Raw genomic sequence first — 13,981 nt, 5'->3', positions numbered from 1 at the left:
AAACAAAAAACAAACAAAAATTTAAGTTAGCTCAAGCCTCTGTCAGGCAGGCAATAATTGTTTACTTTATGGAAAGGAATGCAGAATGACTCCCCACTAATACCTTCCCTATCAGAGTCGTAACAACAAATACTTAGGTTTATTAGTATTCCTGGGACTATTCCAAATTCAAATTCATGAAACAAAGAATCAATCTTCAACTTTAAGAAGCAGGAGGGAGGGAGGTGCAGCAAAATGAAGAGGCTGTCTTTGTATTTCGTCATGGTTTTATCATTCATGTAAGAATACACAAAGGCCAACAAAAAGCTCCACAGGTCTGAACAGGGCATTCCTGGAATGCATTAATGATAATTTCCTTATCCAAGTGACAGAGGAACCAACAAGGAGAGGTGCCATGTTAGACCTCGTTCTCGTCAATAGGGAAGGGCTGGTAGGTAATGTTGAATTTGTGGGTAGCCTTGGCTGCAGTGACCATGAGATGGTGGAGTTTGAGATCTTAAGGGCAGCTAAGAGGAGGAAGCTCTGCAAGCTTGAAACCCTCGATTTCAGAAGAGCTGACTTTCACTGCTTCAGGAACCTCCTTGGTAGTGTGCCATGGGATAAAGCCCTGGAAGGACTGGGAGCCCAAGATTGCTGGTTGACTTTCAAGGATCATCTCCTCCAAGTTCAAAGGCAATGCATCCCTAAAAGGAAGAAATCAGGCAAAAACACCAGGAGACCTATATGGATAAACAAAGAACTCCTGGCTAAAATCAAATACAAAAGGGGATTACACAAAGCATGGAAGCAGGGACTGGTAGCCTGGGATGAGTACAAGGAAGTTGCTCATATACTCAGAGACCAGGTTAAAAAAGCTAAGGCCCTGACAGAGTCAAATCTGGCCAGCGATATTAGAAATAACAGAAAAGGATTTTACGGGTATGTGAGAGAAAAAAGAAAAACGAGAGAGAATGTGGGGCCTCTCCGGAAAGATACGGGTGACCTGGTTGCTGAGGACATGGAGAAGGTTGAAATTTTCAACAACTTTTTTGCCTCAGTCTTCACTGGCAACCACTTGAACCACACCACCCAAATCACAGAGGATGTTGGCTGGGTCTGGGAGACTGAAGAACCACCCAGGGTAGGAGTAGATCAGGTCCGGGAACACCTAGAGAACCTGAAGGTGCACAAGTCCATGGGACCTGATGAGATACATCCACGGGTCCTGAAGGAACTGGCAGCTGAAGTTGCTAGGCCACTAGCCATCATATTTGAGAGGTCCTGGCAGTCTGGTGAGGTTCCTACAGATTGGAAAAGGGCGAACATAACCCCCATCTTTAAAAAAGGGACCAAGGACAACCCAGGAAACTACAGACCAGTCAGCCTTACCTCTGTGCCAGGTAAAATCATGGAACAGATTCTCCTGGGAGCTGTACTAAGGCACAGAAAAAATAACCAAGTGGTTGGTGACAGCCAACATGGCTTCATTAGGGGCAAGTCGTGCCTGACTAATTTAGTGGCCTTCTACCAAAGCTACAGCGCTGGTTGACGTGGGTAAAGCAACGGATGTCGTTTTCCTGGACTTGTGCAAGGCATTTGACACTGTCCCACATGACATCCTTGTCTCTAAAATGGTGAGACATGGATTTGACAGATGGACCCCTCAGTGGATAAAGAACTGGCTGGATGGTCGCACTCAAAGAGTTGTGGTCAATGGTGCGATGTCTACGTGGAGACCAGTGTCAAGCGGTGTCCCTCAGGGGTCTGTTCTGGGTCCAGTGCTGTTCAACATCTTTGTCAACAACATGGATGACGGCATTCAGTGCACCCTCAGTAAGTTTGCCGATGACACCAAGTTGTGTGGTGCCGTGGACTCACTTGAGGGAAGAGATGCCATCCAGAGGGATCTTGATAGGCTTGAGAATTGGGCCAGTGCAAACTGCCTGAGCTTCAACAAGTCAAAATGCAAGGTCCTTCACCTGGGTCGGGCCAATCCTAGGCACAAATACAAACTGGGCACAGAGTGGGTTGAGAGTAGCCCTGAAGAGAAGGATTTGGGGGTGTTTATAGATGAGAAGCTCAACATGAATAGGCTGCTGGAATAGGCTGCCCAGGGAGGTGGTTGAGTCCCCATCCCTGGATGTGTTTAAGAATAGGGTGGATGATCTACTTAGGGATATGGTTTAATGGGGATTAGGGACAGTTGGACTCAATGATCTCTAAGGTCTCTTCCAACCTAGAAATCTATGAAATCATCTATGAAATCATCTATGAAATCATCTATGAAATCATCTATGAAATCATCTATGAAATCATCTATGAAATCATCTATGAAATCATCTATGAAATCATCTATGAAATCATCTATGAAATCATCTATGAAATCATCTATGAAATCATCTATGAAATCATCTATGAAATCATCTATGAAATCATCTATGAAATCATCTATGAGCCGGCAGTGCGCTCGTGCGGCCCAGAAGGCCAACCGCATCCTGGGATGTATCAAGAGAAGCATGGTCAGCAGGTCAAGAGAGGTGATTCTCCCCCTCTACTCTGCTCTTGTGAGACCCCACCTCGAATACTGTGTCCAGTTCTGGTGTCCCCACCATAAGAGAGACAGATTTGTTGGAACGTGTTCAGAGGAGGGCCACAAAGATGATCCAGGGGCTGGAGCACCTCTGCTATGAGGACAGGTTGCGGGAGCTGGGATTGTTCAGCCTTGAAAAGAGAAGACTTCGGGGGGACCTAATAGCTGCCTTCCAATACCTGAAGGGAACCTACAGGAAGGCTGGGGAGGGACTTTTTACAAGAGTGTCCACTGATAGGACAAGGGGAAATGGGTTTAAGTTGAAGGAGAACAGATTTAGATTAGATCTTAGGAAGAAATTCTTCAGTATGACGGTTGTAAGACTTTGGAATAAATTGCCCAGAGAAGTGGTGGATGCCCCCTCTCTGGAGGTGTTCAAGGCCAGGCTGGACAGAGCCTTGAGTAGCCTGATCTAGTTGAGAGGCATCCCCGCTCATGACAGGGAGGTTGGATTAGATGATCTCTGAGGTCCCTTCCAGCCTATGCCATTCTATGATTCTATGAACTCAACCCAAAACACTGTCAACAGCCACGTCAATAGTCTCCAAAGACAGTCAGCACTTGAAAGCAAGAAAGACTGCTGTTCCTGCAGCTTTACTGGACACATTTCATTACTTCAGTTTATTTAGTTTCTTTGCATAGCAAACACTCCTCAAAGAAGTTACAGAAGTCACCCAAGCAGCAGTGTATTACCTTACCTGCCCTTCCAACATGTCTCTCTGCAGTCCTGCCCGCTCCTGCTCAGAACTGTTGGTTCTCCGGATTGAAAGACTGTGCGATTTACGCTTCTGCTTTGCTTGGCGAGCGGATGCACAACTTCCACTTTCTATTGGCATTACTTCAAAAAACCAGCTTCACAGAGGCTCCTATGGTAAACTAAGGAAAAGCGTTACACATTACAAATTGCTCTGTCAAACCAACCAGAGTTTACAAGTTTTTTCTCAAAACAGAAATACTTAGGTCTACTAAGTTTTGGAGTTGTTTGGGTTGTCATTAAAAGGAAGGGATCCCTATTACTTAGAGCTATTCTTCAAACACCATTAAGTTTAAAAACACGTATGCATATATGTAAATAAAGTGGAATCACTTCTGCATTGCTTATTCATTAGCTAACAAACTGCCACAAAAGGAAAATAAATTCCACTGCCTTGCTCATTTTGGAGAACACTAGCAGAGACAGCCCCAAAATGCTTCCAGAAATAACTATTATGCATACTATATTTCACTGAAACACATGCAAAATTAAAACCCAGCTGGAAAATGAAAGCAAACAGACATGATAATTCAGGGACACTGTCAGGTTAAAAATGTAGTATGCAACACTGAGTGTTAGTATACAAAATTTAATAAATGTGCTTGTTTACACATAAGCAGAAATTAATTTTAATGACAGAAGTTCTGAAAACTGCTTTCCACCATTTTTGACAGCTCACGGTCCCCCTTTCTTTATAGTAAAAGTGCCCATGAACTTACAAGAAGAGTGAAAGTGCACCTGGCTTATCAGGTTGTTGTTGTTAATATTAGTCAGTTTGTAAAAGCCAAATATGTATTTTAATATTCCTAAAAACACCTGACAGTATCACCAATTAATATTACCATGCATGATCTACTGCTTTCCCCTGTTTAAGAAAAACCAAATTATGTTTGATTTCTTGCATAAACGTGAAGAATATGTTCTTTACTATCAAAATATTATTTTTTTACAAACTTATAGTTACTGGATTATTTTTCTTAATTTAAACCTGATAGTCAACAGAAATTATTTTTAGTTTCATAAGGTACCAGTTGTTAAACATTTCAAACGTTTTAGGATTGATTACTTAAAATTTTTCAATCATGAACATTGAAAACAAAAATTCATTCTCCAGCATAAATGATTTCTGAAACAACAATTACAACTTAAAATAGCTGCAATAGTCTGCAGAGAAATAGGAGAGCAGAGCTGGCAAAGCTAACAAGGCAACTGAGCTTCCTTTTAAATAAGCTGATCAGACAAAATTTAAACCAAACCCAGGGCCACTTCCAATTTAAGATCCATCAACACACTGGATCTCAAGCTAGGAATGAGCACCATCCTTATTAACAAAACCAGGCATTAACCAGTTAAGCGGTTTTGACATGGTATTTTCAGCTTTTTAACGCATCATAAAGCCAAGGAGAAGCAGACCTTACTGAAAACACAGTATGAGCCATGAATAAAAACAATTTTAAATTTGCTTTGTTTTTTATATCACAAATACATAAAGATATATCAATTTATATCAAAATGAGACTAGATTTAGCTACGGTTTTGATGCCCATCCATTCTCCCATTTTGTCATTAAAAACCTTGGCATTTTAATTAGCTTCTGGAACACTCGAGTTCCAGTAACCTGACACCAATTCCACAGTGAATCTAAAATAAAATTCGGGTTGCACCAGTATCTTGTACTGCACTGAAAGGATTTTTTTTTTTTCATTTCCTCTGGACTCTGCACAGTTCTACCCTGCACCTAATCCCATTAGAGCTTTTTATGTGTGATTAATCAGTAGTAACTAATTAGCTATATTCACAAATTAAAGAAGAAAAAAGAGAAAGAATTACCTTTGGGTAGTCTCTTATCTGACTAGATTTCTGTTTTCACTGTGGCTAGATTCCTCTACCATAGAAAGATAGGACTGAAATTTAAGACAGCCCATCCCATAAGCAAGTTACTGCCAGGAACAGGTTTTCAGTGCTCATCATATTTCTTTTTCTTTTTAAAACATGATCAGATCCCAGACACATATATATGTATTCTCCTCTCTTCCACTCTCCTTCCTATCTCCCTCAGGAACCACTCGTTCAATGGCTTTCAGTTTACCAGCTTCTGCACTGTTCAGGACTACTTTTTAAGGTCCAAAGAACCAAACTCTGTGTGCACACACACAGATGTGTTAAAGTTTTATAGCTATACATACACAGTTACATATAATCACATAAATCACTGAACATCATTTCACTTAAGCTTTGTGGAAAAAAAAAAAACACATCTAATTTCTAATTCCTGCCAGATATGGCTCCTGAGCCGTAGCTACACCCAGAGACGTTAATATGATATATGCCTTACCAGGCATTGTTTTAACTATGTTAACTTCTGTTTGCCCTCTGCTGCCAAGCAACTTTGCTTTAAAGAGCACTTTACCAAGAAATATCCTTTCTGGATTGCTTCATAGAATCATAGGACAGTTTGGGTTGGAAGGAGCCTTTAAATGTCATCTAGTCCAAGTCCCCCGCAGTGAGGATGGACATCTTCCACTACATCAGGTTGCTCAGAGCCCCATCCAGCTTGACCTTGAATGTTTCCTGCGATGGGGCATCTACCACCTCTCCGGGCAACCAGTTCCAGTGCTTCATCACCCTCACAGTGAAGAATTTCTTCCTTGTATCTAGTCTAAATCTACCTTCTTTTAGTTCAAAGCCGTTACTCCTTGTTCTGTCACTACAGGCCCTGGTAACAAGTCTCTCCATCTTTCTTATAAGCCCCCTTTAAGCACTGAAATGCCACAATAAGGTGTCCCTACAGACTCCTCTTTTCCAGGCTAAACAACCCCAACTCTCTGACTTTCTTCATAGGAGAGGTGCTCCAGCCCTCTGGTCATTTTCGTGGCCCTCCTCTGGACCTGCTCTAACAGGTCCGTGTCTTTCTTGGACTACTGGCTCCAACTGGCTTTCCGGGCTGCAAGTGCACATCGCTGTCTCATGTCCGTTTTTTCACCTATCAGTATCTCTAAGTCCTCTCTGTAGGGCTGTTCTCAATATGTTCATCTTCCAGTCTGTACTGATACTGGAGATTGCCCCAAGCCAAGTTGCAGGACCTTGCACTCGGCCTTGCTGAACTTCATGAGGTTCACATGGACCCACTCCTCAAGCCTTTTAAAGTCCCTCTGGATGGTATCCCTGCCCTTAGGTGAATCAACTGCAATATCAGTACATACAGATTTTGGCAGTTATACATTCTAGCACATAGAATTTAAAGGGACACAGTCAGATGCATGAGATTGTATCTTCACATCATCAAATTCTCACATTAACTACACAAAAGTTTCTACTTTCACAGCTCATAAGCAAACAGAAAAGATTAGGTAAGAAACATCTCCACTATTATATTTATTGGGTAGCAGCACTTCACCTGCAGCCAGTGTCACTGCCAGTACTTGCACTCTCCTCATGCACCAGCATGACCACGTCACTCATGCACTGCTCTGGAGAGAGCAAGCATGCACACTCTTCCCCAGGCTCTGCAAGAGGGTGCACACAGCCACAGCAAAGCTGAAACCAAAGAGGCAACAAGCAGGCATGTGCATACAGAGGACAGGAAGGAGACGCGAAGGGTACTAGCTTCACTGCCTTTAATATTGTTCCGAATTCCACCAAACAGCCTTACAAACTTTCAGTAAGGGAGCAATAATTAAAGTTTTCAGAACCAGGATGGAAACTCAGTTTTTAAAAGTGACAGTGTCCCTTTAAATATTAACTTCACTTTGACAATTTCAGAACTATTTTGACGCTAATTGCAACAGTAAGAAGCTATAGGTTTTCCAAGAGTAGGTTTCACAAAACATATCCTTGGCAATATGATGCTAAAAAATAAATAAATAAGGTGCTCATTTCTAGCAGTTACCTGATTCCCCTTATTACGTAAGGTTTTCAAACAATGAAAATTACCTGTCCAGAATATCAGTGTCATGTTACATATCCTATGAAAACCATATTAAATATTGATTAGTGAAACAGTCAGTAGTATACAAACCAAAGTCTTTCATATTTTTGAAACTTTTGTCGTTAGAACACACCGAGCAAGAGGAAAGGGGGGGGGAAGGAAAACATCAACATGAGTCAAGGCCAAGAACCAAATTCCAGTCCAACGAAGTAAGAAAAATAGGCTTCAAAACAACCTATTATATATTGTTAGTCAGATGTAGTTAATCATAACTTCGAGTGTTACAAATGGGTTCTGAAAGCATAAATTCACTTTCCTTCTACTTAGTAATACTACAAGTAGGATGAAAAATCACCAAGTTTGAGACTCATTTTCTGAACCAAATGAAGCTGAATTCACAAAAGCTAAAAATTAGCACTCGAGTAAGAAAAGCTGAACAAAAGTATCTTCCAATAAAAAGAAATAAAAAAAGGAGGGGGAAGAGTGTTGTATCACTAAACTATATTCATAAAGAGTGCCAGTCCACAAGTACCATATTATTAAAAAGTCAGTTTGAGACATATCAAGCTATTCTGCTCAATCATTTCAGGAAATGCTACGTTTGCATAGTGTTCTTCATACAATGATCTGTCAAAGCCTCAAGAGAACCGTACCAAATGAATTTTTGACAAAGTCAATCAGCAGAAGTAAGGGAGGAAAAGATGTCCTAGAAAACATCTAGACCATAGGTGATTACTGCTTTCTGAATGCAAAGGTACTTCGGTATTTCAGTTCTGCTGTTTAATTAAACTCACAGCATATTTTACAGTGTGTTAAATTAAAGTTCTGACACCTACCTTTCTGTAACAGATGTTACCAAGTATTCAGTCACAGGAAATATTTCATCGGAGTAACAGTAAAGAGCAGATGTGTAACCAATTACTGTTTTATTCAGCTACAACAGAGAAATGGCACCAAACAGAAGTGCACACACTGGTCTTACTAGACTTAAAAATTTACTGCAGCAATCAACTCATTCTGCTTGTCTACTTCTTCTGCTCTTGAACACAGAACAAGCAGACTGCTGAAAGGAAAGAATTCCTGGCGTATGCATGCTGCTGAAGACAGGGAGCAAATCTGTTTTAAGAAGTGTCAGAGCACAGACAAAATGGCTACAGTACTGCATTTCCTTTTTTGTTCATTCAAGACAACACACAAATTTATAAAGGGAAAGCATCAGGATGTTTCAGCAACATCTTACTCAAGATCTCCCTGCTCCATTTTGTTTAGAGTTTAGCAATAGTAATACTTACGATTAAAGGACTGTGTCAAAAAAAAAAAAAAACAAACACAAAAACTAAACAAAACCAACCAACCAAAAAAAACCCCAACCAACCACACAAAGAACCACAGAAACAATTTGACTATGTATGTGTGTGCTTTTAAATCTCTCAGACAGTCTCAGGTCTCTCATTTTTCAAACATGGTTTACAACAAAATTTCAGTGTCTACTACATAAGAAACAAAGGCTTTTTACAATAGTAATTATTGTCCTGTGCAACATTAAAACCTTAAGATACAAAGATGCCAATTAACATGTTTTGGTTTTTTTTTCCACAAAGCAGGGAGGCAAAGAGGAAGTAGAAGAGAATGATTACAGTTATTAAGTTCTTAATTACATGGAACTTGGTTTGACAGCATTACTCATGAGTTAAGGGAATTTAAGTATCAACATACACCACTACAATCTTTATTAATATGCGAAGAAATCAAATTTAAAGGAGTAAAACTTCCATTTCGAGGTCTTCAGTGAAGAATTTGTTTCAGGGATGCTATACATTCAAGTGTCACTAACTCAGTGCAAGCTCCAAGAATACAGCACACCTGAGAAAGATGAGGCTAAACTGACTTCTTTGTAAGACTAGTTGTTTTGCTGAATATAAATATTTAGGAAACAAAACCATTCCAGATCATCACAGATGATATTAGAACCACTGATAAGTGTGCTCAAACCTTATGAAATCCACTCAAGCATTACAACATTAATTTTTTTTTTCTAATCTTCGTGCAGCATACTTCCAAACAAAACTGGATGTTCCTCGAAATGTAAAACGAGAAAGCATCCACCACTGAGAAGGCAACAACTTCCCTTCAACAGAAAGCATAGTAAAGAAGCTGCACTAATGAATTTTAAGTATGTTATATAGCTGGAAATGAATGATAAAAGCTTTAACACGTTAGTAAGTACCTACTCTGCGCAAGCTTCTACCACCAGCATCCAAGCATAAGCCAGCCCAGTTTTGCTGCTAACAAGCTTTGATCTTGCTAATTCCACCAGCAAATGCAGCATCACAAATGCAGAGTGGACCTAGTCTGCCAGTCTACTAAAGCAAAAAGTAATACTCTCAACCATACAGACTTTAACTAATATTATTTAACTATTTTAAGTAATATTAAACAACGATAATTATCAAACTTGGATTTTTTTTTATTTAGAACATAGAAGAAATCTGCTTAGGTCCACTAATAATCATCAGACCGAGACCTGTTAAGTGAAATTGCTGATGTCCTGAAAGCACACACCTTTCCTTTGAGATCTGTGCCATCTATGCTCGCTGAGTCTGCTCACTATTTCAACTAGTTTAAATGGTACGGGGTATAATATAATCTTACATTTAACACTAGCTAGTTACCTACGAGTATATATTGTACCTTGTTTTATTAATAGGTATTGAACTCTTAAATAAAGTCAGTTAATCAAGAGACAGCATCAGGTCCTGCTAAATTATTTACTTCTGATTAAATCTTAAAATATATTTGAAAGCTATTCTATTTCCTTTGCTCTTTCACAGACATTTTAGCTCCCATTCCTGTAATAGCAAATCCCTAATAGCCTAGAGGAAGTCTACATGCACGCACAAGTATGCAAATACAAGACCTGAGGGTGAGGAATCCTAAGGAAGTTCAAGAGCAAAGGCAGTTTAACCAGGTATTTATTTAAGGAAGCACTGTACTGTGTTGAGGCCAGAACCTTACTGTGCTAGCCTCTAAACAAACAACATTTGGAAACTTATTACCAATGTACTAGGTAAATTGCTATTACGCTTTTATGTAGGCACAGTGACCTCTCATATCATTGCTAATGAATTAGAATCTTTTACTGTTTAAGACATCAACAAAAGCAAGTAACTTTGACACTAACTATAATACATTTAGCAATTCTGAAGCACCAACAAATAATCTTTGTACCGCACATTCTTGAAGCATTTCCTCATATGGCCTACCACAGAGAACTACCAAATCTTCCAACAGCAGGCGTAACACCATGGCAAGCACCCAGTCCTACCACCCTGAAACACTGAGACAGTCTCAAAATAGTCAGCAGATACTACTCGAGGATGAGTGAATAACAAATCACTCTGGCTTTCCAGGAGACCATCCTGATTCCTGCCTATTGCTCCGTGATCACCTGTGGAGTTCTAACAAACCCTCCCCACAGAGGTTTGAAGCAGTGGCCTTGGGAACATGTCCCTCATCCTGGACACCTCACCTCACAAGACAAGCTACTAGTCTTAGCTCCAAGACTTAAAAACTTCATGACAGAAAACAATCCCGATCTCATCTCAAACGTATAAAATGCAATACCGCTTAACTTTTCCTTACTTGATGCATACTAGTCCGGCTTGCAGCTTCTGGATTTTGTAGAAGTAAGCTCTTCTTTTAAGTCACTACCACCACACTCACACTATTTGTCCCATGACTGTATCAACACTCTCAAGCGTTTCAATCCATACAAGAGACTGCATCCTTTAAACAAGTCCTAAGAAACATGGTAGAAGGGCATGTCCACACTAGAAAGACAATCTCCTCTTAGAGTTACCTTTAGATTTAACATGACAAACCTAGTGTAGGGACAAATGCACACAATAACAACTGGCATAAAAAAAAAACAAAAAAAAAAAAAACAAAAAAAAAAACCAAAAAACCATCACAATGGCCTCTGCATTACATTCTAATGTTTGGTGCAGGCACCTTTTCTTAAAATAATCACCCAAGTCCACAAGACACAAAGCTACACTTAAAGCTATTACAAGAAGACACGTTAGGGCTGACAAACGCAAACACAAGATCTTATCTAAAGTAAACTACTCATTAGAAAACATACTTGAGGATTCTTTAGGTTACCAGCTTGCTTTCAAAAATAACACATAAGAAATGCCAACATCAGGCTGGCTTGGAAAACAGTTTCAGAATTTGCTTAAGGAGAATCATACTGCTTGTGATGTTGCAAAATGAGTGCCTGAACAATAGACGTTTGTATAATTTCAAGGTGTATTCAATGATACTGAATCACTTCAAAGAAGCTGTTCCACCAGTTCTTTACGTAAATCTTCCATGAATTACTGTTATAGAAAGCATACTTTAAAATGCTGTAACAAAACAAACTTTGATGAGCTGGAAGATGTAACAAGAGGGATAAAAACACATATAGGAGTTTCTCTCTTATCGTCAACACCGAGATGTCCTTGAACAACAGTTCAAGGCTTAACTTGAAGAAGTTTTCCTCATCTTTGCATAAGCACAATCTCAACCTCTGAATACAGTAAGCATATCAATTCTTCCCTCAAATTTGTTTTCACCATTCTTAGCTCAGCAAAAAGAGAGAAATATTGCACATAGCTCTTTAGAGACGTAACTTTTACCCATTTCAGATGGTTCCAAGTCATCCTCCCGCTGCTGAAGGCCCCATCTACCCCATCCCACCACAAACAGCACTTCCCTTCCTCACGCAGTTGTGCCTCACTTCAAGGAATTCGGGTGTTTCATTTTTACTCCACTGGCACATGTGTCAGAAGATCTGAACTCAACCCAGAAACTAATGAGGTACTACTCTTGACTTGTCCTTAGGAAATGCAGTAGCACACAAAGTTAGCGAGCAGTCTCCTCAGCAAGCACCCTCGGCTGCACCATCCGCAGACCTGGAACCAGCCCTACAGCCTCGGAATGAAAGTGTTAAAAAAAAAAAAAAAATCTTGAAAAAAAAATCAAAAACACGTAAGAGAAGAGGAAGAAGGGCTTGTTTTCGGTTATTTCGGTATTTGAGAATGAATGTGCAAGTCATTTCTCGCGGAAATAATCTGGAATAGGAGGGGCTCGGCGGGGGTGCCAAGGCAGGAGCCCTGCTGTGCGCCACAGGCCTGACGGGGCGGCGGCACCGCGCAGGTAGAGCCCGCCGCCCGCGCGACCCGCGCTTCCCCCGACACCGACACCCCCGGCCCGGTCCCCCGGCCCGGCCCTGCCCTTCCCCGCGGCTCCCCCCACGCCGCGCCCTCGAGGGAGCCGCCGCCGCCGGGGGTCTCGCCAGGCGGGAAAATGGCGGAGGGTCTGCGCCCCGCTGAGGGGAGCGGGGCGCCGCGGCCCCCCGCACTCACCTGTCAGCCACAGCCGAGGCGGCGGGCGGGAAGGGGTAGGGCCGCAGACGGCGGGGGGAAGGAGGAGGAGGAAGGCGAGGGCGGGAGGGACAACGGCGGCAGCGACGAGCCCGGCGCCGCGCCTCTCCGGTGAGGAGCCCTCGCGGCGACATCCGGCAGCGGGCGGAAGCGGTGCGCGGCCCCCGCTCGCCGCCATGGCGACGGGCAGGGCAGCGGGCGGCAGCTCCCCGCCGCCAGCCGAGCCTCCCACCCGCTGGCCGCTGCCTGCGGCGGCTGCTGCCCGGAAGCGCGGAAACGCCGTCGGAGTAGGGCTGGGGTGGGCACCGTACGCCCTGGTAGATCGGTACCTGAGCTTCCCGGTGTGTGCGGGCAGCCTTGGCCGTGCTCGGTTTGACCGGAGGTGTGGTAACGATTGCGGACCCGCCACATAAACAAAATCACCAGTGCGGCAGCGGGCCCGTCCGGCGGCGAAGAACGGGGGGAAATGGCTGCACTACCCGCACCCTGTGCTTTGGTGGTTGCCTTCCAACGCCGCATCTCCGGGTGTTCGCGTAACGCTGGTATTTAAACAGCTGAGTTCTGTTTCATTCTAACGAATTGCCCCTTGTCAGGGGACTGACAAGGGAGATGAAACTTTCCTGAAACACCATTGGAATTCCTTATTTTTTTAATACTGAACGGCTGGAAAATACCGAATCTGGACTTTTTTTCTACTGCATCTGCAGACGATGGGACAGAAAGAGTGAATGAAAGCTAGCCACTACATTCTGCAAGTAGGCTGTTCGCTTTGAAGCTTACAACACATAATTGAAATGTGATTAATTCCTTTGCCGACTAACACTTGGAAGAAACCTTCACCTCAAATTCATTGTGGCAGATAGTGAAAATCAAAAGAGGCCTTTGCCTAATTATTTTCTCTCTTCCTGCAGATTATCTAGCTGCCTCAGAAGAGGTCTGTGAAAAGGCCACAAGAATATGTGCCTCAGAGTGAGAGCCGAAAATATTACATTTTCTTTTCATGTGCTTCCAGCTACAAGTATGCCTGCCGTTCTCTTTTGTCTTCGTTTTCCTTTCTACCTCCTTGTGTACAGTCGTGTCTTAATGGCAGCTGTATTAACACAGTTAAAAGTAGTGTGTTTTACCTATTTACTAGAATCTTTTTTTATCACTCGAGGTCATTCTACAAGATAACCAGCCTAATTGGTTGAGACCTCCCCATAATTTTAGCTTTTTCCCTTCTTCGAAGCCACCAAAAGGAGAAAGGAAGGGAGCAAATGAATAGCTAAATGGCTTTAAGGGGAGGAAAAGAAGAGACAGAA

The 13,981-nt window shown here is 42.1% G+C and overlaps 1 protein-coding gene across 3 annotated transcripts in view; it reads right to left on the bottom strand.

Moving 5' to 3' along the window:
* Positions 1 to 12,762, bottom strand: part of WDR37 (WD repeat domain 37) — a 49,907-nt gene extending 37,145 nt beyond the window's left edge. For all 3 annotated transcript variants that reach the window (XM_086614772.1, XM_086614770.1, XM_086614771.1), the window contains exons 1-2: positions 12,663 to 12,762; positions 3,268 to 3,445 (exon numbers count right to left, since the gene is read on the bottom strand). In XM_086614772.1, coding sequence (XP_086470898.1) covers positions 3,268 to 3,405 — 138 coding nt within the window. In that variant the 5' untranslated portion in view covers positions 3,406 to 3,445; positions 12,663 to 12,762. The remainder of the gene's footprint in view (positions 1 to 3,267; positions 3,446 to 12,662) is intronic.
* Positions 12,763 to 13,981: the final 1,219 nt, after the last annotated feature.

Source organism: Tauraco erythrolophus, chromosome 7, assembly GCF_009769465.1.
Source record: "Tauraco erythrolophus isolate bTauEry1 chromosome 7, bTauEry1.pri, whole genome shotgun sequence".
In the NCBI taxonomy this organism is placed as follows: Eukaryota; Metazoa; Chordata; class Aves; order Musophagiformes; family Musophagidae; genus Tauraco; species Tauraco erythrolophus.
The sequence above is the reverse complement of the archived record's forward strand: the minus strand, read 5'-3'. Positions and strand labels throughout refer to the sequence as shown.